The 24,976-nt window shown below is 52.0% G+C and overlaps 1 protein-coding gene across 1 annotated transcript in view; it reads left to right on the top strand.

Moving 5' to 3' along the window:
- The first annotated feature begins 8,423 nt into the window (after window positions 1-8,423).
- Window positions 8,424-24,976, top strand: part of HSF1 (heat shock transcription factor 1) — a 71,229-nt gene continuing 54,676 nt past the window's right edge. Inside the window, exon 1 of the mRNA XM_050892688.1 lies at window positions 8,424-8,549. Within this exon, the coding sequence (XP_050748645.1) occupies window positions 8,424-8,549 (126 nt within the window). The remainder of the gene's footprint in view (window positions 8,550-24,976) is intronic.

Genomic DNA, 24,976 nt, shown 5'->3' with positions numbered 1-24,976 from the left:
TCTTTCCATGACTGCTAGAAACAGGTCCCAGGGGACAACAGGCAAGAAGGCTCTGCAGAAATTGGGCCACCACAAAAGAAAGTGTCAGCTGCTTTTCTACTTCAGAGTGGTGCGGCAAACACGAGTACAAATTAATCCGGAGGAGAGGAGAAAAAGCGACACAGGGCTAGAGAGAAGAACTGAACCAAGGGGCGCCTCTGTCCGGTCCCCACGCGCTCTCTTGCTGATGAGCATGTGTCAGCCCCAAACGGCTGGGGTCCTGCTGCTGGGGCTGCGCGGTGCTGAGCTGAAGGCAGCGCGGAGCCACCGAAAAGAAGGAAAATGAGCACGGGTTCACTGACAGGCGCTGATGGAGGAGCAGAGAGGAGCTGCATACGGCACTGCGGCCCAGAGCCCTGCGAGGACGCTCCGAGCTGCGCATCTGAACGGACAAGAGCAGCACAAGGTCTCCAGGTGCAATCCCTGCGGGAAGGGAAGAGTTAAGCGGCTCTCACCGCCTGGCTGTGCCTCCTGCCCAGTGCCTACAGCCGGCACAGGACAGATTCGCTTCAGGCCGCTGGGTGCCACAGCAGGGACTCTCTGACAGAGCAGCGCTGAAGGGGCTTCCTGGATTATAAAAGCAGAAAATAAACATTTCAGCCTGGCCTTCAACTGCAGGCCACCGGGCTTTTCCCCAGGGGCTCTGAGAGCAGAGTCGGACGGCTCAGCTCAGCACCGGGGCTGCCAAGGAAGAAAGCACAGCTTGTCAGAACGCTGGAAGTCATTAAGAGGAAATCTAATCCGACAAGGACAGCCTAATATTTACAGAGCCCTGCGAGCTAGAGAGGCACTAAGAGCAGGGCTTTGCAATCTGCTGACAGGCAGGTGGTGGAAGCGGTGGCCTTTCTCGCTCCTGGATCCCAAAGGGAGCTGGGACAGCACAACTCAGTTCAGCACCTTGCTGCTCAGACCGGATTAACACTTCTCCACGGGCTGAGGCGCCAGGGCTGGCTCACAGTTCAGTACCTCTCTCTCCCCTGTCCTCAGGAGAGGCTGCCTTTACTCCTCTGTGGGGGTTTTTAAGCCCCAAAGACAAGACTTCTTACATTCCAGCTTCCTAAAAGCATCTTCTTGGAGAGAGCTGCAGATAACCACCAGGATTGTGAGGAGGAGCACAGCTCTGGAGAGGCACCTCATCATCCTACCACCATCTATGCTTGAATTCTGCACAGAGACTAACACGTCCTAAACTGGTTTGGGTTTCATCGACTCGGGAGCCGTCAGTCTTCCCATTACTTCTCTAGCCTGATCAAACACAACAGTCACAAACTGGGACACCTCACAAGATAAGAACACAAACCTCCAGCGAGAGTATTTCAAACACCAAAACGTTCAGAGAGCAAGAACACCTCCCCTGTATCTAAAGGGTTTCTCCCTTGCCAGAGCCACTGCTTCCATGGATGGAGCAGGAAACACTAAGACCAGACCAGCCAAAAAGCATCGGCTTGGCTTCGGCACCCTCCAAATCACTGGCTTTCACCAAGGGAATATCGCAGGTTTTACGGAAGCAGCGAGAGACCACGATTAAAGGAGTCGGTTGGCAGAACAGCACCACAACCCCTCGCTGCGAGGTGCGACATGAGCAGTGTCCTCTCTGTCCGTGGGTCAGAGCTCCCAGCTCTTCCCGGAGCCCCAGACAGGCCTCTCCGGGAGGACCATGATGCCAAGTCTACAGAAAAGCTCTGGCAATCTGAGCAAGCAAGTCTCCTTGCTGTCTGGTCTCGCAGCAGGAAACCTCAGAGTAATCACAGAACATCTGCAAGCTTCCTTTCCCTTCTCCGTCCACACGCCATCCTTCTCTCCACAAGCTCCCTGATGCTCTCCACATTTCTCTGGCAGAGCAGGAGACCCTCCCGTCGATTCCCAAGTGCTGTACGCATTCAGCTGATGCTCCTGCGCGTAGTCCAGAAGCCTCTGGAAGAAGCAGCTTGGGAAACCTCCCCAACTTCGATTAACTTGCTGGACAGCCAGAAGATACCGAAAGCAAGAGATCCAGGACATGCACAAAACCCTCCGAAAGCGCTCCAGAGCCTGGTTCGAGTGACGTGCACGGTGACAGGCCGTTCCCAGAGAACAAAGTCATCTTTAACATCAAGCCTGAAAATCCGATGGGGAGGAGCAGAAGGCTTCTCCGGCACCAGCTCAGGCGTCCACACTGCCGGCAAGGCACAAGCGATGTTGGAGCAAACCGGCATCAGCTGGGAGGTCTAAAGGCCGGTTCAAAGCAAATTTCCACGAGACAGAATGAGGTCTTCGGGTTTGGAAAACAGGGACAGCAGGACAGCCGTCCAGGCTAGAACGAGCACGCTCAGCAAAACATGCAAGAGGTCTCTAAGAATCAGGCCTGAGCCTCTAGGAGGGGGCAAGCTGATCGAGCACCTCTGCTGCCGAAAGGTGGTCTTTACCCTCGCACCCTCCTCTTGCTGCTCCCTGCGTGCCGGCTGGGCTCCTGACGCACTCCCCGGGGAGCCGATTCAAGCCGCTGACCTCGCGGAAGGGAAACTACCTCAGCAGGAGGAGAGAGAGCTCCGGGTCACGCTGACGAGGTGACCCGGCTCAAGGAAACGTCTTCTGAGAGGGAGCAGAACCAGAAGGGAGAGGACAAGGCTGGAGATGGGAAACATCCCCGCTCTGGCAGCCCTCAAAGACGCTGCTGACTGCGAATTTCGTTAGCCTGCTGTGAAAACACAGCTTCGGAGAAGCTGCCAGGGAGGGTCCGCGCTCTGTGTTTGCACTTCATTACCTAACTGCAAGGAGCAGGAAGCACTGGGGGCTGTCACTGCCACACGTAACAACGACAGCTCTGCATTACGGCTGCCCTTGGCACTTACACATCAGGTCCCCGACAGTGCTACGCTGTATGGGAAATGAAAGCTGTATAATTTGCAACATATTTTAAGCTTAGGGCTAAAAATCAATTAAATTTCCGAGAACGAGCTAAACAAAGGCAGAAGAGACTGGCCTCCAGAGATCCCTGCTGTTCAGAGATACCTGTTCACAGGCAGGCTACAAATCATCATTCAGCAGCGCTCCCAGAAGTGCCAAAGTCACCACACCAACCTACCAAACAACAACAAAAAAAGACATCTAAGAACTGACTATAAACTTTCGGGCAAGCGTTAAAATCCCCCCAAAGGTGCAGAGACAGGCCCCCTTCTGAAAAAGCTGCCGACAGAGGTGCGAGTTAAACCAGTTCCTCTCTCGCCAGGGTTAAACCCCCGCAAGGTCTCCCCGGAGCTTTTCAGGGGCACAGCCCTGGGTAGCAGCGTCCTCTGTTCCCTTACAGGGAACGCAGCTTGGAGGAGATCCTAACGAGCAGCCAAAGCCACGGATTAACGTCAAGGACGCTCAGAGCCTGTGTTTAGTTTTGGAGTCCTTTTCTTCTCTTTTTCGCGTTCCTGTAACTAAGAACCTGACAACTCTGCTCTGCTAGAATGAAAACTTGTTTGGTGGCACCTGCAGACCGTTTAGGGTTTGCACATCACTTTGGCTAAACCACTCCCACACAGCACAGTGAACTAAACAAAATTTAAAAAAAAAAAACCCCAAGTGGGTGCTTGGGGCAGCGGGGGAGGCAGTGTGCGCCCAGGCAGGGTTGAGGCCACGGACCAACAAGCGGAAGAGCTAGCGCAAGCTAATATCACAAATACCAGCTCAAGTGAGAGCCAGGTCTCGTGGGCAGATCCTCCCACTGCCCCACGGCAGAGAAAACTGCGGCGTGGCAACTTACAGCTCGTGGTGGGTCTCAGTTTCTTACCCATCACACTAACAGCAGCTCCGACACTTGACAAGCCCTTAGATGCAGCCGCAGATACCCAGAGTCCATCCTCCTATCTTATAAACATAACAAAAAATAATCCCCCAGCAGGTTTTGCCATCACAACCAATCCAAGCAAAACTTTAGCTTGCCTTTTAACAATGTTTTCCTAACTAACTCCTAGTAAATTAAGCAGATTTGCCTACTGGAGAGCTGATGAACAGAAATCAAAGGTTTTAGGAGTCTGCAATTAAGAGCCCAGAATTGGAGAAATCTCATTCAAAATGAAACATATCTATCCAAGGCAAATAAACAGCTCTCCAATGCCAGCAAGTGAAATATTTTCTAAGCAGAAGCTAGTTCTCTTCATTCTCGCCCCAAAGTCCATTTTTAAATGTGACAGTACTATACGAATAGCATTAGCGTACCGCGTGCCTGCCACCTCTGCCGGCCGCCCAGTGCTTCTCCCCAGCAGAGGAGGACACCGAGCGCCCTGATGACAAGACCCAGCTCCAACAGAGTTGTCCTGCGAGCATTCGTTCCCCACACCCTGCGGGTAGCTCAGTTTTCTTCTCCAAAGCTTCCCACCCGTGAAGCAGCGAGCGCCGTTTCAAAGCTAAGAGCAAAAGCGGGGACACTGCGTAGAGCAGCGGCCAAGGAAAGACTCGAGACGCTCCTGGGAAACCCTTACTTAGTAATCTACCTCTGCTCTCCCCAAGTTCCCGAGCCGTTTCGATGCAATGTAAAATTCTAAATGGCACACGGCTCGCGAAATCATCGAGTCACTCTGAAAAGCTGTCTGAACCGCTGAAGCTTCTAACACCGTAACGTAGCAGTTTTCAACCCATTTACTTATGGCGTTACGCAAAGGCCCTGTAAAGAAGCAAGGGAAGAAAACCTAGCTGCGGGAGGCTGTCGTTCGCTACGCAGGGTTCACAGCCCCAGCAGAAGGCATTGAGGGGTGCTGCAAACCAAAAAGGACAGAGGCACAGACAGAATTACTTCCTTGCAGGACCCCAGAGAAGAAAAGGGTCCGAACAGACCAAACTTCTGTTGAACTCTGCACTGGGGAAGTGATGTCCTTGCACGAAGCATTCCTTTTTTCCAAACAGGAACAACAGGTAAACGTATTCCTGGCCAAGTCCGACGTGTTTGATGTCTTTTCCCTCTGTGAAACCCCTTCAGGACCCTTCCCCCACAAGAGGAAATCCAGGCAAATCTCTGCTCCGTCTCTAACGTTCCCCGCTCAGGATAGCTGCCGTTTGTGTCGGGTAACTCTCTTCAGGCAGGGCTCCTGCGTGGCAGGAACGGCTCTAGCCCCTGTCCTTCTGCTCAGGCGCCGCTGCCTTTGCAGAGCGAAGGCCCCAAAAGCAGAAGGCCAAGCAAGAAAGGAAATTGGGAACCTGACTTCAGCGAGACGTCGCCACAAAACCAACAGGCTATCCTCGCCCAAAGCAGCAGCGAGGCCACAAAAAGGGACGTATTGCACAGTAAGGGAAAGAGCGTCGGGCTCAAACCCCCCTGACCTCCTCGGCTTCTGCTCTTCCCGCTGTAGCTCTTTTTTGGGCCGTGCTACCTGCACAAAGCGCGCGACATTCCGGTGCGGAGCACAGAGCCTCGTGTCCCGCTTGACCTGGGCTGCAACAAGACAGCGACGGATCCCAACATCTGCAGATAGGTTCTTACGGACCTAGAGCATTGCACACACTTGGATAGTGAATAAAAGGCTGAAGAATCGGGCGGGGTGGGCACAGAACCAGCCCCAGCTCTCAGACAGACGGACGCACAATGCACTGGCAGTCAGTCCGGGCTTAAGCAAGCGTCCTACCGCTTACACGGCCGCATGGCAAAACAGAGCCGAGAGCCAGCGCCGAGGAAAACAACCCCCGCTACCAGCCAAAACGCCTGCGCGGTTTAGGGGACCCATTGTTCTGAAAAGCAGAACAGAACAACAATAACAACAACAAAAAAAGCCCCGCTTCCACAGAGTGATTTCTGGGCTGGATCAGCCGCCGGGCCTGGCCCACGCCGGGGATTCGCCAGCAGCTGCTGAAGCACGATGATGAAGGTGGCGTCGGGGTGGGAACAAGCGGCTGTCGACGGAGACAGCCCAAGCAGGATGGCTGCTGAACAGCAACACCGCAGCCCCAAGCACCGCTGTGAAATTCCCAAGCGGGTTACTAGAGGACCTTCCTACTAATTTTCTACTCCAGACCTCGGTAAAGCTCCTATCCGTCGTCCAAACAAATAAATAAATACACAGATCCAGAGAGCCGGGATAACAACAAGGCACTTTTTGTTAACGAGCTCGGGGCGTGACCCAGGGCGAAGGAGGCTGCCGTGCCCGAAGCACCAGGGATCTGCACATCAATAAGACAAATTTGAGTGTGAATTTTTCCACCAATCTTTGTGCCTGCACCTCCTGAAACGGGAGGGAGACTATGACTTCGTAATCGTCTTTTTAAAAATCTGTTGTCTACGAGAGAAGCATCACTAGTAATACCAACGCTAGAAACCCAAGCTGGCGTAGCAGCCTTTCTCCTGTGAACAAGCAAGCAGCGCTACAGCTCTCTACGCTGCGCCTCGTCCCAAAATGCACGTCTAGAGCCGGGAAGCAGAAGCGTCGCCTATCTCCGTATACGTACAGCTTCCTCCCCGCTGATCCCGTGTGGTCAGGCATCCCTGACTCCCAGCAGACGCAACACGGGCACTCAGCCTGCCTGAATCTTCCTCAGCATCTCTGGGGCCTCTCTACCCGACGTGCAGCTCAGATTCCTCCGGCCAACCCAGCTGGACCGCGCAGCCCAAGCCCCTGCTCGTGTAACTAAAGAAAAACACCTTAAAAAAAATAATAATCTAGGTACTCCATAGGTCTAAACAAGATTCCTCTTCACAGGCGTTTCGCTAGGGTTTACGCACACAGGTTTCATTGTGCTGTTTCCCCACAATTTACAAGTAGGGGGTACCGGGCACAGGGGCACCGACTCCGGGCACGGAGCCTTCCTCACACCCGTTCCTCCTCCTCCTCCTCCTCCAGGCACGAGTGGTGGCTGGGGCAGGGAAGGCAACCGCATGTGGCTGGCACGGATCGGCCTCAATCTGCCTGTACTTTTGAGGCAGGACCAGAGCACCCCAGCCCGCCGGGGTGGGACGGGACCCCCGGAGCCGCCTGCCCCAGCAGGGCCGCCCCGAGGCCGCCAGCACCCGGGGAGGTGCCGGGCCTCGCCCCCCCGCCCGCTGGAACGGCGCTTCCCGGTGGTCACAGCGACACCCCCCCACCTCGCCCCGCATTCGGGGACCGGGAGGGCCCGCGCTGGAGAGCGGCCGCTCAGCCCTTACGTGTGTCCGGGGGGGCCAGCTGCCGCCGGGGCCTTCCTCCGGGTCCTCCTCCTCCTCCTCCTCCTCCTCCCCCGCCGAGGTGCTGTCGCTGCCCGAGTCCTCCAGCCCCGAGTAGACGCTCTCCTCGCTGTCTGTCACCTCCTCGCTCTCCCCGGCAGGACACGGCTGCAACGGAACGGGGCGGGGGGGGGGGGTGGCGTCAGGACGGCGGCGGCGGCGGAGGCCTCCGCTCATGGAGGGGCCGCACGGCACCGGGCCCCCCCCCCAGCGCTGCCAGGGCCTCACCGGGACCGGGGCCGGGCCCCGCCGCCCGCCCTCAGCAGGGCCGCAGCGCCCGTAACCATGGTAACACCGCCGCCGCCACCCCCCCCCCGCCGCCGCGCGCCCCGACCTGCTCCATGGCTCCGTCCCGCGGCTCCGCGTGCGCCAGCCGCCGGCCCCGCCGCGCACCACGTGCGCGCGGGTCAGAGGTCACGGGCACCGCCCTCCTCCCGCACAGCCCGGCCGCCGCCTTGCCGCCTTCCCCGGCCCCTTCCCCCCCACACGCCGGCACCGGAGGGGGGGGGGAGGGGGGACCGCGCTCCCGGCGGGAGGCGGGGAGGGGGAGGGGGGGAGGGAATAATTGGGGAGGGGTCAAAGGGGAGAGGTGACTCGGCGCGGGGCGCATGCGCACGAGCCGCCCGCACCGCCTCGCCCTCCCGGTGGGAGGCGCATGCGCATAAACAGGCACCGGGCGGGTGCCGGCGGGAGGGGGGCGCATGCGCGTAGGGACGCACAGCGGTGTCAGCGGGGAATGCGCATGCGCATAGGCGGGCCGTTCAGCGGGATGGGGGCGCGCACGTGCGTAGGACTCAGCCGGCGCGCCGGCAGAACGGCGCATGCGCGTAGAGGGAGTCCCTCCGAGGGGGGGAAGCCTCGTTGAGGAGGCGCATGCGCATCGCGCCGCCCCGCGCCCGGCGGTGACGGCAGCGGGGAGGGGGGCGTGCCTCCGGCGCGGGAGAGGGCGGTCCGGCGCATGCGCGCGGCGGCCCCGCGCGGGGGGCTTGTCTCGGAGGCGTCCCAAGATGGCGGCGGCCATGCTGGGCCCCGGGGGTTGCAGTGCGCAGGCAGCGGCCCGGCTCCGCGGCGGCGGCCGCCGGCGGCACTAAGCCCCGCGCCGCCCGCCCGCCTCGGCCCGCCGCATACCCCACCTGGCGGCGGCTTCCCGGGGGGGGCGCCGGCGCGCCGCGGCCTGCCCCGGGGCCTGCAGCCGGGCCCTCAGGGCGCAGCGGCGGCGGCGGCCGCCGCCATGGAGGGGCCTGGCGCGGCGGCGGTGGGCGCCGGCCCCGGCGGCAGTAACGTGCCCGCTTTCCTCACCAAGCTGTGGACCCTGGTGGAGGATCCCGACACCGACTCGCTCATCTGCTGGAGCCCGGTGAGTCCCGGTGAGGGGACGACGCGGCCGAGGCCCCGGGGCCCGGCTCCCGTCAGCGGGTGGATACCCGCTGACGGGAGCCGGGCCCCGAGGCCTCGGCCCAGGCGTGTCCGCGGCCTCCCCCGGGCTCCAGAGTGACTTTCCCAGCCGCGGGCCTGGACCTCGCTCTTTACCGGTGTGTCACAACATTGGAGCGGGTTCCTGTGACTCTCCAGGCCTCGCAGTCGCTCTTGCCCGCTCCTAATTAGAGGTGCTGCTTCTTTCCCCACTGGTTATCCTGCCCGTGCACCTCATTACCCCAGCGCCGCAATACCTCAGGGGGAAATGAGCTATCCCGTGTACTTGAGGGGAAAAAAAAGCAGCGTCCAGACGCTCCTCTAACTGTTTCCATGGTAGGGGATGCTCTACGGCTTTTAGCCGTGTCATTATAATCGCTGTGGTAGAGCCCATGCTGTTTTTCTGATGTGTTTCTACAGTGCTGGCCTGGTTTGTGGTAGCACCAGTCATGCAAGCCCCCTTTTTCCATCTTTTCTAGCCGCTTGGGGAAGTTTTAAGTTTTGTCTAAAAGATCGTGGTATCCGGAGCCAAATGCCGCAAGCCATTTTTCGGAGGCGGTTACCTCTATGGTGTTTACCTGAAATCAAAGGGAAGATGTTTTCTTGCTGTTTGGTTCTTAACTTGGCAGACCAAACAGTTAAGCAGAAAAAAGTTCTTGTGAATACTGGATTACTCTGTCTCCTGTACTGCCGTATCGCCTTGCTTCGACCGTGGATCAGATGTTTGCTACCAAAAGCATTGAGGGAAGAGAAATGCGGTAATATTGGTAAGAGTGAAAAAGGACTGTCGTATAGAGGTTTTGACTTCAGATAGGCGTGAGGAGCTAAGACGAGTGGAACTGCTGTTCAGGATAATAAAACGTAAAGGTTAAGGACCAAAATAAAAGCATAAATGCGCTGGGAATGTTTTTTCATAACCCTTGATCGTAGGTGCTCTCCACCAGCTCGAACTGTTTGCTTATCTGACTCAATGTGGCAGTAATGAGATGAAAGACCTGCGCTGTCTGTTTGCTGCAGATATTGCATTGCTCTTAACTTTGCAAGTCATCGCCTCTGAACAAACACCTTGTCCTGTTACTAGAGCAAACAAAGATTTAACGCCTTGTGGTAAATAAGTCTGGGTTCATTTTTGTGTTGCTGAACACTGTGAGAAATTGCATTGAGGGGCAGGGGACCAACGGCATCGCCCCGTTCCCTGTGCCTTTGGGAACTGCAGTGCACAGGCAGGTCGCCTTCCTCCTGGGGGTGGGTGCGAGAGATTTTGGGGGGGTGCGGTGAAACCTTTGGGCCTCTGTTTGAACGCAGACAGATTTGCTGTTTGGGCGGTGTTTAAGTTAAGCTGTGCCACTGGGCATACGGAGTAATATCCATGGAATTAGTATCTACATGCAAATCAGCATCCTTTTGCAAATGGGTATGTATACGTTGCTTATGTTGACCGGTAAAGAAAGTTGCCTACATCTTTACGTTTCTCCTTGCCCAAAAGATTTTTGCAAGTGTCCTGAGTGGAGAAGGAAAGAGGTGCTGGTGTTGAGGCTGGAGTTCCTGACTGCTCGCTTCCATCCCTTCGGCAGTTTGCTGCCCCCTCTTCTTTGGGGCTATTGCTCATCGGGACCGTTTGGGTTTGTAACACGGTTGCCCCAAGCTGTAGTAGCCCACCTGGGGGGCAAGGGAGCTGCTGCTGGTGGGTGAGAATGAAAAGGTGGGAAAGGGAGATTCATACGCTGGTTTTGCACTTGATGAAGCAGTGTGCTGGGTGAGGTTGCTTTGCAGTAGCTGTCCAGGTACACGTTCTTGTCCTGTGCTAAACATGCAATCTCCTGCTTCGTTCACTGGGTAATAAACTGCGTTTATTTACTGCGTGTTCGCTGTGGGTAACTGTGTGCGTGAAGAGGGGTGTGATAGCTTGGGCAGCTGGAGCGCTGAGGTTTAGCTCACACTGAAACTTTATTCCAAAGCAACTTTGCCAGTCTGATAAATAGATTTTTTTGTTGTTGTTCTTTTAACTCCTTTAGACTATTGGTAGGTGGACAAATCTTCTAGGTCTTGGCAAGAGCTGAGGAAGCATGGTCTGGATGGATACAGCTCTTAAAATTTATTGTTAAGTCTTAGATCCTGATGATCTTCACTTCAGAAGCAGGGTTCTGCTCGTGTGGAATGACTGTGTCGGGCGTCTGAGCTCCTTGTTATTCCTGGTGTTGAAAGTAAATGTTCTGTGAGTCGATGGAATCTGTGAAAACTTGGGAAAGATTGGGTCGTCCCCTAAGTAGTTCTCCCGCTTTTTTTTTTTTGTTAATACAGACTGTGATACAAAAGTAGTTGATTATCCTCAAGCTTACTCAGGTAATCAGTAGTTGATTATTCTCAGCTCACTGTGTTTCATTCCTTTCTTTTAATTTCCTTTAGTAATAGATGGAAGAAACAAGCTGTAGGGGTTCAGGAATATGGATCTCTAAGTGCTTGCAGTAAGGAAAGGGATCTTTTATGTGCGTTTGAGGAGAAATCAACTCAGTAGAAAGCAGGAAAATAAACATAAGGGGGAGGTAAAGAAGCAGAATACACTTCTTTAAATACATAACTTCTAATTTTACTTCTTTGAAGGTAAGGTCTTCAAATTCTATTTGTGATTCCTTGGCACACTTTTTTTTTTTTTCTTAACTTTCTCGGCTTTGAAACTTCTCTCATGCCTACAGCTAACGTTAATGTTTCAAACCTCCCCCCGGGTGTAGTCACTGAAAGGCAGGATGGCTTTTAGGCGTTTGTCATGTCCTCAGCATCCGACGCTGTGACAGCCGGGTGTCTGCCCTGCCTCATCCATAAATCCCGCCATTTTCTCAAGGGTAACGTTGCCACTTTCCCTTCAGAGACTCTCGGATTTGCTAATCACGGAGGCCAAAAACGTTCTGGGAAAGTACCACAGTGTGCTTGCACTCTCACCGCAGCCTCTCCTCTCGGCCTCAGGGGCAGCCTGCTGAGCTGGATTTTCCAAAGGGCACGCAGATAGAAATGCGTTTTCCTCTTTGTTTCAAACGAGTCAGTGCTTCTCGCATATAAAGATGAGATGGCACCCAGCTGAATTGCTGGGCAGCAAGTTTAAGAGGCAGATACCTCCTAATGTCGCTCACAGATTGTGTAATCGCTCCCCACAATGATGGTGCGCAGGCCAAAACCAGTAGAAGAATTTGAAAAGAGTTCAGGGAGGATGGATTGTTTTCTTACAAAACACAACATCTGGATAGAATTTCTGCCCTCAAAAGTACCAACACTGCTGTTTGCTGCTGGAAGTTTATTAGGGAAAGTTGATGTTGTCTTGCTTAGACTTTTCCCCAAGTGTGCGAGGTGGCATCTTGTCTCCCTGGACCTTAGTCTGACGTGGGACAGCAGGTCTTGTTAACTCTGCAGCAGATTTCTCCGTTGAAACAACCAAATTGAGGTACATTTGGGATACAAACAGTACGACTAATTGAAGACTAGTTAATTTGTGACATTATTTGCTACGTTTACCTCCCTCTCAAAGGCATGCACTCACCTCAACTAGGAGTTAGCTGCTGCCGGAGAGCGCAGACCGTCTTTGCATCTTTGCTAGTGATCGTGGGGCCTCAGTGAGTTCATTCAGCTTTTTGTGCTCCACGGGTTGTTTGTTTTCTCCTGGATATTTTTCTGTTGAACTGGTGAGTTTTAGTGACTCATCCTGCTGCCAGTACTGCTGGAGGTAATGGGAAAGTGTACTTGGGGATGGTGGGAAAAGGGTGACAACCTTTGCCGGTAGCAGCCACCTATTTAAATTGAGTTGGAGGGTGGATGGCTTGTGAATCTCTAGAGGCCGGGAGATGCTCTGAGGAAGCAGCACTGCATTTGCTCTGCTCCTAGAGAAGCTCCTGCTTACGTATCTGGCTGCTGTTGTGCACAGACCTCTGTTCTGGCTTGGTAGGCAGCTCTTGGGTTAACACTGAACCTTCCCTGCCTGCTTCCCTTGTGCTAGCTGTAGCACGTGTCCTGTTCTTGGTGAACTGAGCTTGCGAAAAGCTCAGAGAAGTGCCAGAGCCGGGAGGGCAGGGGAAGGAAGCTGTGCCCGCTCTGGTGGCAGCATCTTGGCTGCTTCTTCGGCTCATTTATGTGACGCCTCACCCTGTCTGCTGGTGATCTGATGCTCTCCTCTTCCCTCCTGGCAGCCCTGAGTCTCGTCTGGATCCAGAGTGGGCTGTACCAGCGAGCTAAAGATGTGGTGCTTAGGGACATGGTTTAGTGGTGGACTTGGTAGTATTCGGTTAATGGTTGGACTCGATCTTAAGGGTCTCTTGCAACCTAAATGATTCTGTGATTCCATTCTAAACTGGCAGAAAATGAGTTTTGCTTTTACTTCCATGGTCTGGCATGTTGTGGGCTTGGGTGAGCATTAGGGCCAGCAAAGGTGGGTCAGGGCCACTCCTCGGTGTCGGCAGGGTGCTAGATTGCCGTGACCGCAGGTGAAACCGTGCCTTACGGTGAAGGTCTGCGAGACAGCCGCGTTCATCTTGCAGTGGCTAGATACCAGTGGTAGTTTTGGCCCCTCCTAAGTTAAATCACCTCCGTGAAGAGGCAAATAGACCCCTGCTCAAGAGCAGGCAGGGCCAGAGCCTGCCCTTGGTGGTGGTGAGTCCACAAATCGGCGCAAGCTGCAGCGTACCCCTTGAGAGGTTTGCAGATGCGGGAGGGTGGGGGTGAGGTGGGGAGGGGTGTACTCTCTCCCGCTCTGCCTGGGTTGTCCTGACCACCTTGTGACCGTCGGACCCTCTGCTGAGCCTGGTCCTCTTGCTGAAGTGAAAGAGCCGAGCTGGCTCAGAGGGGTCCTGGGGGCTGCAAATAGCAGCAGGTAAATGAGGAATGGAGCGAGACTGCCCTTTTCTTGCAGTTGTTGCCTGTTTTTTGGCTGGCCCTGCATCTTGTGAAGTCACGCCTTCAGAGCATCCCCTGTTCGAGGGAAGGGATACAGGCTTGGGTAAACCCGCCGCTAACGCTTTGCTGTTGTATTACTCATCTTGAAGGGAGCATCAAGTTCAGAGCCATCAGCTCAGTTCTCTTCACTTGAGGAACGGGGACAAAAGAGGTGGGGAGGGAGGGTGTGGGAGAACATGAAGAAGCTCCTGGCAGGGAGAGTTAGGAGGAAACCGTGAAATTCGGTGTCTCACCCAGACAGTCACTCTTCTCCAAGTCTTAAGCCTGAATTTGGAATATGCGGAGCTTAGGCTCGTGAGCCTGAGCGTCGGTCCTTGTATCAGCAGTCTAAACGTAACCACCCACTGCTGGCAAACCCCATGTCCCCATTTCTGCTGCAGCAGAAGCCCAGATTCCGGTAGAGGAAAGTCCATGTGGTGAGGCACGGGGTGCTCCAGCAAGGCTGTGGGTGTTACAGTCCAGACCAGTACAGGCATATAAGTGACCCTGAGGCTTGCCCTGATTTAGACCTAGAGCGGTGGCTGGACTATTTGAGAGGGTGACTCAAACTTGGAAAGCAACCACGCGTGGAACAGCAAGCCCTCCGTGGCACGCTGGTCTTCAGCAAAGTACGAGTGAGGTGCTGTTTCCATGCGGTCGTGTTTCAGTCTGATGGCTCTGTTAATGCTCTTGGACAGTGGAGGGGAGCAGAGTGCATGAAATAACCTCATCAGCAGCTTGTTTTGCCTGTAAACATGCACACGCTTTCTGCACAGCTTGCCAAATTCGAGGCCAGCTCTCCTGAGGTCAGTGCCGAGGTCCTCGCCTGCGCTAGGAAAATTACTCTTTGCTGAAACTGTCTGTCACCAGTTGGGTCCTTCAGGAGCGCTGGAGATATTCCTGGTGGCTTAACTCTTGCCGTGCAGGGGACACCGCTTCCCTTCCTGCTGTTCTCAAAACCAGTGTTATCTCAAGGCAAGGTGCTTGCTTTGATGAAGTATTGTATGGAAAATCTGAACATACCGCTGGGAATGAGGAATGCGCAGAAGAATTGCAATACCGGCATGCTTCTGAAGAGTTCTGATTTATGGTCTGTGAAAGTTAACTGAAAATCGAGGAATCAGAAGAGGAAGGGTTTATAGCTGCCAAGCAGTGAACAGGGGAAATGTGAGGTTTTATCTTCTATTTAATCCCTCACATGCATAGATAATAGCAGCTTTCATGGTTTTGCAAGCGGGAGTTGATCCAGTCTAGTATATAGGGTGAGGGTTTGTTAAATAAGGCATTGTGCTTTTAATAAAGTAAAATAAAATAAAAGTCAACCATTGTTCAGAGCTTTTATGTTTGAATTACTTATTTTCAAATTCAGCGTTTGCAATGCAAATTCAAAATAAAACTTACTTTGGTAAGCATGGCGATCAAAATGAAGTGCATATTTTTACAGGGCAATGATAGCTGTAATCGTGTTGGATTTCTGACTGAATTTAAGTTCAAGAATGTGTGCCTTTAAAGGTGGGGTTTTTTATCTCAGTCAAGCTAGAAGGTGCATTTAGTATCACAAGGTGAAGGTCCAGTGTTAGGTAGGAGGTTAAAGAGACTTACTAAGAGCTTCAAGAGGAGCACTTAGTGGAAAAACTCTACTTAGAGCTGAAGAGCACTGGCAGCCAAAAAAAAAATGGAACCGCTCTAAATGCGGCTTGGAATGGGCTTTGAGGTGGTAATCTGCTGACACACTGCAAAACTGAATATTCAGAAACTGTCCTTTCAAACCTTGGCCTTTCAGGTTTCTGCCTCGACCATACCTTTTCCCTGTTTAAATAACTTTGCCAGCTTTTTGAATCCAGATGACATTGCTTGTCCCCTTCCCGAATGGCACAGGAGCTCTTGGACCGCTTCGAGGAGCGGTTTCCCAGTACAGGGATGTTTTTCCAGTGAAGGCTGTGTAGCAGTGGTCCTGCGCTGTCTGACTCCACGCTCGTTTACACCGGGCACTTCGTTTCCTTCCTAAGCAGCTGCTCTGCCTTGCTGTGCTCTGGCAGCAGCCGGAGGATCCAACCACGTGCTTCTCCTACGGGATCGCTGGGTTTTGGTCGCAGGATCCTGCCCCGTGTTTGCACTGACTCTGGTTCTTGTCAGAGCCTTTAATGGACCGCCTGAACACACTAATACCTGATTTCCTTCGTTTTCTGCTATATTAGAGCTCATGGAGGTGTTCAGTGGGAGCTGCTGGTGGCTGAGGGTAAGTGCAGACGTGCACGATGGAGCCGGGGAGGCAGAGCAGCCCGCTCGCCCTGTGCCAGCAGCGAGTCGTGCCTTAGCTCCTTGTGCCTCGTTGAGCTGTAACCTCTTGGGAGCAGGAGGGAGATTCAGATAAATTGTGTAAACTCAGATGTGATGTGTTTTGTGTGGTGACGTTGCCTGCAGTTGCTAATCAAAACAATGCCATCAGGGTTTGGGTCAGCTTGATGCAGAGCTTGGAAGAAACTTTATCCCGGCAGATGTCGACAGTTTTCCCTGTTTTTCTGCATTTTGTTCATCAGAGAGGAGCAACGCTATCAACTCGGCGCATGGGCACTTGGTGCTGAGTGCACAGAATGCTAAAATGTTAGTTAGAACTGGTGATTAACACGAATAAATTACTTCAGTAGTTGATCTGCTGTGGAACTTAAAAATCTAACTCTGTGGGATCCCATAGTAATTATATAAATTACTGGATAAATAAAAGCTACTGCAGGTCCCACTGTGCAATAGCACAGTGGTACATGGTACATCCTACTGCCCAGTATTCTTGATTACAGAGGCTGAGGAATTTTCTCAGTCTCACTCAAAGAAAGTTTCTGTTTTGACCCACAAAGGAGTGATTATTCCTTGCCTTTTTCTAGATTTAGGGTATTCCTTGCCTTTTTCTAGATTTAGGACTCCCTAGTCTAGCCCAAGAGGACTTCTGTTCTTGTGATACCGCTTCCAGCACAGCGTGTTTTCACTTTCAGTTATAAAGAATGGTGAATAGCTAATTTTAAATCTCTTTGTATACACAGAAGTTCCTTCTTTACTTTTTTTTTTTCCATTAGCAATGTATTTTTCACAGGCTATACTTCCTCTTAACTTTAATATGTTTTGTAAATGGAAGTGCGGGTATCTTTGCTCAGCTCCAAGCTCTAATCTACCTGACTCCAGCAACTGCTGCGCAGAAAATGTGTTACCCGTAGGCAGGTAAGGACTAACACAAGACCCGCAAGGCGAGTGAAGAACCAGCAAAAAAGAAGGGAAGTGTGTTGTTTGAAAATACTTTTGTTAAGTTTTAGGTGAAGTTAGTACCTGGGCTCCTCAAGATTCTTGTGGTCTGTCTGCCGTAGTTCTTTTAATGATGTTGGCATAAAAAAGGAGTAGCTGTGTGAAGCGAAATGAATAAAGTAGGAAGGCATCAGTATCGCAGAGCCTTATCTTGCAGGGAGCCTTGAGTAACTCCTGAAAAAGGACTTACTTTTAGGAGTGGTATGACCCTACTCGTATGAAATGCAAGGTCATGCGAGTAAGTGATTTTTGCTGTCTTCTGGGAATTCGTTAGTTGTGCCCGCAAATAGTTGTTTCTTTCTTACGAATTTGATCAGGGTACTTTTCCTGCTGCAAAACCAAAACCACACTTTCATGCTTTTTTTACGCGTGTGCGAGCTCAGTTACCTGATCTGGTTCACAGCGTGGTCACCAGAAACCAGCCGGGTTTTGGCAGCACTGCGTTCGAGTCGGGAACAAGCAGTGGTGGTGCCTGAATACCTTAAGCTGATACTTTGATGTCATTTAGCGATATGAAACCATGGTCTGAAAGTTACGTTTCCTTAGCCCAGCAAAACAACAGCTGGAAAAAGATAAAGCCTAAATGAGTGGGATCGTGTGGGTATGAACTTCCCTGAACAAAAATTGTAAGTGAAAAACAAGGAGGGTTCTGGGTCTGCGCTCTAGTAGGCCTTGCGGCATCAAAAAAGAAGTTTCAAGATGGAGTTGGAATAAATGTGTGAATGCTGCAGTCCCCTGCGATAGCCTGGGGCTGAACCTGATCACCCACGAGGTCTCTTTGCGTCCTGCGCTGCGTGGATAAGCAGGATGCTGCTTCGTTACCTCCCGCTCTGCTAGCTCTTCCGTTGCAGGATTTCTCGTTCTTGCCTTCCCAGGAAGACTCCGTGTAGCGGGAGCCGGTGATGCTCTGCCACGCTTGAGCAGAGTGGGGCCGGTAAGGTGAAGAAACAGGGTTATGGTGAACAACAACAAAGAAATGATCTTTGATCGATCCGTTCAGTATGTGGCTTGTCTGTAGTTGCTAGAAAAAGGCCTAGTGTTGATCAAGAGCTTTGACCTCAGTTCTGCCAGTGCTGTGCGTACGACGGAGGGATTTTCTGGTGCAGCGTGCTTTTAACTATCCGTCAGAAAACCTCCTTCCTGCTCTGCTGATGTCTGAACTCTTGGTAAACTGGTAAAATTTCACCTTGGAGGTTGCTTGCATTAAAGTCCCCTTGTATATAAGATTGTCGGCACCTTACAGATTTGTTTGGATTTTTTCTTGTAAGCCAGAGCTCATCTCTTCCACGCCATTCTGTGCACGCAAGACGAATGTAGTCAGACCCCCGGTGGTGACGGGTGTCTGACAGTGGTATAGGTGGGCTTCACGAAAAGTCAGTCTTCAAAAAGCCAAGTTTCAAATCTCCATGGTGGAAATGGTGACTTGTTTGGCTTCTCGGGCTGGAGCAGGATTCTCTTTCCATTGTGCTGAAGCTGGAAATAGTGCTGTGGTTGAACGTAGCTTGCGCAGAACCGACACCAGCATGTGCTCTTTCTTTACAGTGGTAGGGAAGGAGAATTTCTTTACTAGAATTACATGACTTGTTTCCCAAGTGTGGTAAGCTGTTTCCTGCAGAGGCGAGCACATGGCCACGGAGGTCTGGGTTTGTCACATGCAGCCCGGATTACTGAAATTCGGTGATTGTAGCAGCGTGGTTTCTTGAGCAGCTGAGCCGGTGTAGTGATCCTTGTCCCATCTCCGGTGCTTGTCGGATGGGCTGTGAACCGGTTCAGCCTCTTATGGGTCGCTTCTAACTTGAGATATTCTATGATTCTATGAGCTGTCTGGCCTCACAGGAAACCGCTGTAAGGCTTCTGCTGCTGAATTAGTAAGTTGGATCAGGTCTTGGGGAAGAAAGCGAGAGGAATCTGTGGAGCATCATGGTCTGTGCAAGGTGGTGAGGCCATACGGCTGAGATCAAGGGGAATGGGAGGGAGGATGAATTTTTGGTTACAGCACACTGATGCAGAGGCTGTGCTCATCCTGCCTTATCCCATCCTGAAACTAAATATGAAGATGTGCATAGACCCCAGCTAGCGCGCTAACCGGCCGTGCGAGCTGTCGCAAGTACCTCGGATCCAGGACCTCCAGTTCCATCATTGGACTGGCCTGCTTCTGCTGCCACGGTTGGTATCGACTTTACACACTGAATTTTTGTATTTCTAGCCAAAAGTATGTAGGTTTTAGCAAGGATAGGTGTCACCGTGTGGCCTTGCCTCCCAAGCAGCTGTAAGTGAGGACGGTGTCCTGTGTCTAGCTGCAGGCACAGTCGCCCGAGGTAGCGTGCTGATGAGTTGTGCGGGAGGTCACACGAAGGCTGGCTTTCACTGCGGACACGATCAGTGCTCTGGTAGCCCCAGTGCAGGTACACTTAGACACTGTTCAGCTCCGGATTAGTTGTTATGAAAGTGTAAATGTGCTAAACTTGACAGTTCTTAGCACGTGCTGAGGATGCTTCTAATTGTGTCACTTTGGCTTGTGCTGCTTGGGTCTAGCGACTTCCCGACCATCTTCAGCCCAGCTGGGTCCAAATGCTTCTCAGTCCAACGCTGGCTACGGCAGCCGTGCTGCGGTTGGCAGGTGGGTCTCCCCCTTTTCAGTATGTACCAAGGGCGTCTTCTAAACAGTAGGTCGGGTGCTGATAGCAGAAGGGTTTATTTTTTGTGTGTTAAAAGGTGTGTCTTTCAACACTCATATCTCCTGGAAAAGGAGGCCAGTTCATTTTGCTTTAAGTCAGCATGTCAGCATTTCTGCTCAAAGCAGCGTTTGTACCTACCCTTGTACCAACACAGGGTTGTGGGGCTGCACACGTAACTATGCTGGGGAACTGGTCCTAGTTAAAATTAACTAGAAAAAAAACTTAATCGTGGAATAGTTTAGGTGAGAAGGGACTTCTGATGGTTTCTAGTCCCAGCTCCAGCTCAGAGCAGGATCTGCTTTGCAGTCAGACCAGGTTGCTCTGATCCTGACCCAGACTTGTTCCTCTGTATCCCAGCACCTTGTAGGTGACGCTTGTGCCTGCCTTACGACTGTGCTCTGCTCCTGTCTCTCCTTTACAGAGCTGCTGGTCCTTTGTCGGGGTTTAACCCCAGCCGGCAACTCAGCACCACGCAGCCGCTCGCTCACTCCCCCCCACAGTGGGATGGGGGAGAGAATTGGAAAAAAAAAACCTCGTGGGTTGAGATAAAGACAGTTTAACAGGACAGAAAGGAATGAAAAAACAATGATAATGGTAATAATAATATGACAGTAGTAATACTAAAAGAATTAGACTATACAAAGCAAGTGATGCACAATGCAATTGCTCACCACTCGTTGACCGATGCCCAGTTAGTTCCCGAGCCGCGATCCGACCCTCCCAGCCAGCTTCCCCAGTTTATATACTGGGCATGACGTCATATGGTATGGAATATCCCTTTGGCCAGTTTGGGTCAGCTGCCCTGGCTGTGTCCCCTCCCAGCTTCTTGTGCCCCTCCAGCCTTCTCGCTGGCTGGGCATGAAAAATCCTTGACCTAGTATAAACACTACTCAGCAACAACTGAAAACATCAGTGTGTTGTCAACATTATTTTCCTACTAAATCCAAAACACAGCACTATACCAGCTACTAGGAAGAAAATTAACTCTGTCCTAGCCGAAACCAGGACATCCTTGCTGCTCCCCGACACCCCGAAGTGGTCTCTTCCCCAGGCTGAACAAGCCGTCCTCCCTCAGCCCACCCTTTCCAGGCAAGAGCTGCAGCCCCATCACCACCCTGGTGACCCTCTGCTGAATTTGCTCCAGTTTATCCCTATCTTTGTGGTATTGGGGCCCAAGACTCTACACACTGTCCGGGCAGTATTTAGCGGATGCTTTGTAGAGGGGGATAATCCCTTCCCGTGATCTGCTGGCTGCGCTCCTGTCCTGCCCGGGTTGTTGGTTTGTGCAGCCTGGGGTGCTGTTGGCCCCTTCCCTCTTGCAAGGGCACGCTGCCGGCGCGCTCGGCTCTGCCTGCCAGGACCCCCAGGTCTTCTACGCAGCCAGGGCCAGTACGACAAACTGCTTTTGGTGTGGTGAGACAGGGCAGTTAGTGCCGGGCTCCAGGAGCTGAATTTAACGAGGCTGAGTTTCTCACAAAAGTTGCTGTATTTGGAACAGGAGGAATACGTGTTTCGGAGTGGGATTCATGACACCCAGCAAACTGTGACTCTTCTCTGGCCCCAGCACCACGCATTTTATCCAAATGCTTATTAATACGTGAGCAACCCCTGGAACAGGAACCAGCACCCACCGTTTCGCTCCCTCCACTTCCACCCCTCCTTGGGAAGTCTCACTGTTGGCCTTTGGACCAGGGTTTCATCTCCCCAGCTTTCTCTTCCCTGCTGGCCCCCAGGCAGTTGTAGCTGCGCCTCCTGGGAAGCCACCGGCCGTGTGCTTCTGAGCCGGGTGTTTGGAGCAGGCCGTGGCGCAGGAGGTGTCAGCCTTTTCCCCTGAGAGCTGGGATCTGAACATCTCTGAAATTGTCCGTATGTCCCTTGAGAAGCCCAGGGAAACCCATTCCGTCGGCTCTGGCTGCTTTAGGCAGGCAACAAGTACGCTGCTACGTAAGCCTTCAGGTGCTTTGGTTTGGTCGAGCTTCTTAGTTGGCACTTGATGTGCACAAAGGCTGAGTAACCTGAAGGGCTGAAAGCTCCTGAGCCAGTTTGGATCCTGCCGCGCTGGCACTGGTGCCCGAGGCTGCGGTCGTGTAGTCTGTGCTTTTGCTGTGCTAGTGAAAGGGTTTGTTCTGTCCTGTTGGTGGTCCTTTTGCTGGAGATGGCTTCCTTCTTCCCTTCCCTCTCCCTCCCCTCCCAACACATCCATTTGCTGGAGCACTCCCCGAGCTGCTTCCACGACCTGGGTTCGGCGGCACCTCCAGCAGCAACCGGGACGCCTGGTCTGAGAAGGCAGCGAGGAGCCAGGGAAGGCAAGCTGCCTCCAGCAGCATCCGTCGGGGAAGTCCACGTCCGTCTGAGCCCGAGGCCCCCGACCTGCGGCGAGGTAGCCAAGTACGGCTTGTCCAAGGGCTGAGCTGCCTGTGAAGCAAAGCCTGAACCCTCGCAGATCACACGCAGTATTTTAGGATCAGTAAGGTGGTACCTGAGTGGAACGGGCAGTGAGTTGTCCTGCTCGCAGGCTGGAGCCCCGCAGCCTGCTGTGCGTCTGGGACTAAATGTTTTTAAATAAAAGATAGCTGTCCTGGAGCTGGAGTGCTCTGAATCAGTCCAGAACAGTGCTGCTTCATAATGTGTCTCGTCTTTAGGGTGGAAGGTGAAAGAAACAAGTAAATTTTTCTAATTCCTGGGTTTCCAAGGCTTAAACAAAGTCACTCTGTTGTTGGAGAGGCATGAGCAACGTCTAGTTAATCTTCATTGCTGGGACATAAGAGAATTTCATGGGGTTAATCGTGCTGTCAACAGTGGTGGAGCCAGAAAGTTCCTGGGGGTTTTTTTATTGTTGTTTTTTGTTGGGTTTTTTAATATCTCAGAAGATAGCTGTAAAGGTTTTAATAATTTTAATGATCAGATTTAAACTGGAGTTTGAGAATTGTCGAATCTCGTGCTAGTCTCACAAATTTGAACATTAAGTTTTTAAAAATAAACACTAATATTGTCATCCCATTTCTTTTTAAATATCTGCCATAGTTGATCAGCTTTCATTTTGTAAGGACTTCATTTTCTGGCGTGACTTCGTAAGACTCCGATAACATTACTTGGTTTTTTATGCTAAGTCATGGTTTTGCTGCGGTCCCTCCCATCTGGATGATTTCGCTGCGCGGTGACGCTTGCACCATAGGGATCAGTATTTCCATTTTCAAAATAGGTCTGGCATGTCAGACGTTGGGAAATCGTGTTGAACCTTTTATTTGTTGCTCTAAAGTCAATATTTTCTGGGATTTTCCTGCTTCTTTCACAGACTTAAGGCTCTTATAAACTGAATGTCCAAAGATGTAGAAGATCTTAAGTTATACTTTAGAAATGAGATTTTCTTTCTATCTTGATGCAGTGGTAAGTGACCCAGATTCTGTGGTGCTCTGAGCTGAAGCCAGCTTCGTGTTGGGCTTCAGAGCGGTCATGGTTATCAGAGCTTCCAGCTCGCCTGGGCATGACTGCAGCATTTCTTTTAGACTTTCTGATTTTCTATTATTTTTGAAAAAAAATTATGTTCAGCAGTACATTAATCAGAAATAATGAATATTTAAAATCACTTTGCCAGTTCTGTAGAAGTTTTCAAACTGGGGCCTGCGTACTGATGACGATAGATGGAAAACTGTTGGCCCATGTTATTTCTAGCCCGTTATCTGCAGAGGAGCTGGAAGATGTGCTGGTTAGCAACAGGGCAGAGTGAAGGGATTGCTCAAATTAGTTGGATGAGGGAGCAGGGAATGCCTGCAAGTACTTAAATGTATACCATCCAGTGTCTTTAAGTTCCATGCGTAGCGTGGAGGATGGAAAGGCAGAAGGAAGATGATCAGGATTGTCAGCTGGAGGAGCCGATAGCTTTTCAGTAGCTGGTTTTTGGATGAGTCGCTGTTCTGAACGCTGCTGCTCACAGCTGCTGTGCCGGTGAAGCCGTGCCCAGCCGTCCCTGATGGATTCACTTGAAAGGTGGTAAAGAGGGAAACCTGCCTGTTCAGAGAGAGGCAGCAAGAATAGGCATGCTAAAAGATTACTTTGGATGTTCAGTTCGTCATCGTAGATGGCAAATAACATGGTCTGCGGGAAGGAGCAGAAGGTACAGAGCGAAATTTTGGGGACCTCTGGAACTGTAGGTCCAGACCTCTGGAACTGTAGGACGGTATGAGGCGCTGGAGGGGCTGGGAGTGTTCGGGGCAGCTCTGGGGCCGGAGGCTCACAGTGCTTCTCAAGGGAGGGCTGCAAAGGGGTCTTGTCTTGTGGACAGCTTTAACGTTTTCAGATTCATAGCTCTACTTATAACTGTACGGGAAAAGCCTTACGGCCTTCATCCTCAGTCCAGTTCTGTAATTTTTGGCCCCTTAACCTCAGCCGTTCAGTGCCATCAAGAACTGATTAACAACAAAGTTTGAGCAGTTTATTGCATTATGGAACTACTCTTACCTCTGTAAACAGAGTGAAAAGATGTTTGCTAAACACAAGTGCACTTCTGCAATCTTAATTCTGAAAAGGTCGTTGAGGGTTTCTGTTAAACGTCCTGCTACAGAGCATCTGTAGGCAGCAGGGAGAGGAGCAAGTAGCGTGCGGTGGCTTACAAGCACTGCCTGGACTAGGAAGGAGACTTTTCTACACCAAGCCTAAACTCAGCCACTTTCCCTAATCCACTGGCTTTTCTTCCCCAGCATCAGTTTCAGGAAATCCTTTGGGGGCACCTCCTTTTTTTGTCCGCCAGAAGAATAAATGGTGTCTCAAGCCTGCGAGGCTTTGCAGGAGGAGAATGGGAAGAGCAGAAGGGTGCCAGTGCAGATGTGGAGACCTGGAGTATGCAGTGGGTGGTCAGAGCCCGTCTAGACTAGGAGTGAGTATGGTGCTGGCCAACACGTTGAAAATGTCTAGTGTTACATGAGTCATTTTGACTTTGTGTTGTCCCCCTCTTAGGGAGAGCTGAGGCTTTTGACAAAACAACCTGATCTGTGCTAAAATGTCTGATGCTGTCCGAACTAGACTTGGAACATGTCAAGATAAAAGTATACCAAAATTACGCAAGAGAAGCTGCATTTCATGTACTTTCAGAACTTTTGCACTGCCCTGTGAAGAGATCTGCCTGCATTGTTTCTTCCCTTTCAACAAACCCTGATAACTGCTGGGAAACGGTCCAACTCCTGCGCTGTCCCGTTGGGTCACATCATTAACAGCGAGCGTGGTTCCAGCAGGCAAAGCGAGCAGGTGACCAGCAGGTGAATTTCAGCTCGGAGCGGACTTTTTCCAGTCCGGGGAGCTGAGATCCTTGTGTTTGCATCCCCTAACAGTGAGGGAGAAGTGGGATTTTTAGAACGGGAGCCCCCTTGTCCCCTTTCTGCAACATAAGCAGTCACCGCAAGAAAGATGCTTAACCTCATTTGTGTAAGCTGTTTGATTTTCAGAGGAGCATTAGTGACTAACGAGTCTGACCCTAATGGTTTGAAGCGCT

Source organism: Gymnogyps californianus, chromosome 2, assembly GCF_018139145.2.
Source record: "Gymnogyps californianus isolate 813 chromosome 2, ASM1813914v2, whole genome shotgun sequence".
Classification (NCBI taxonomy): domain Eukaryota; kingdom Metazoa; phylum Chordata; class Aves; order Accipitriformes; family Cathartidae; genus Gymnogyps; species Gymnogyps californianus.
Note: the sequence above shows the minus strand (reverse complement) of the source record. Positions and strands in the feature narration are given on the sequence as shown.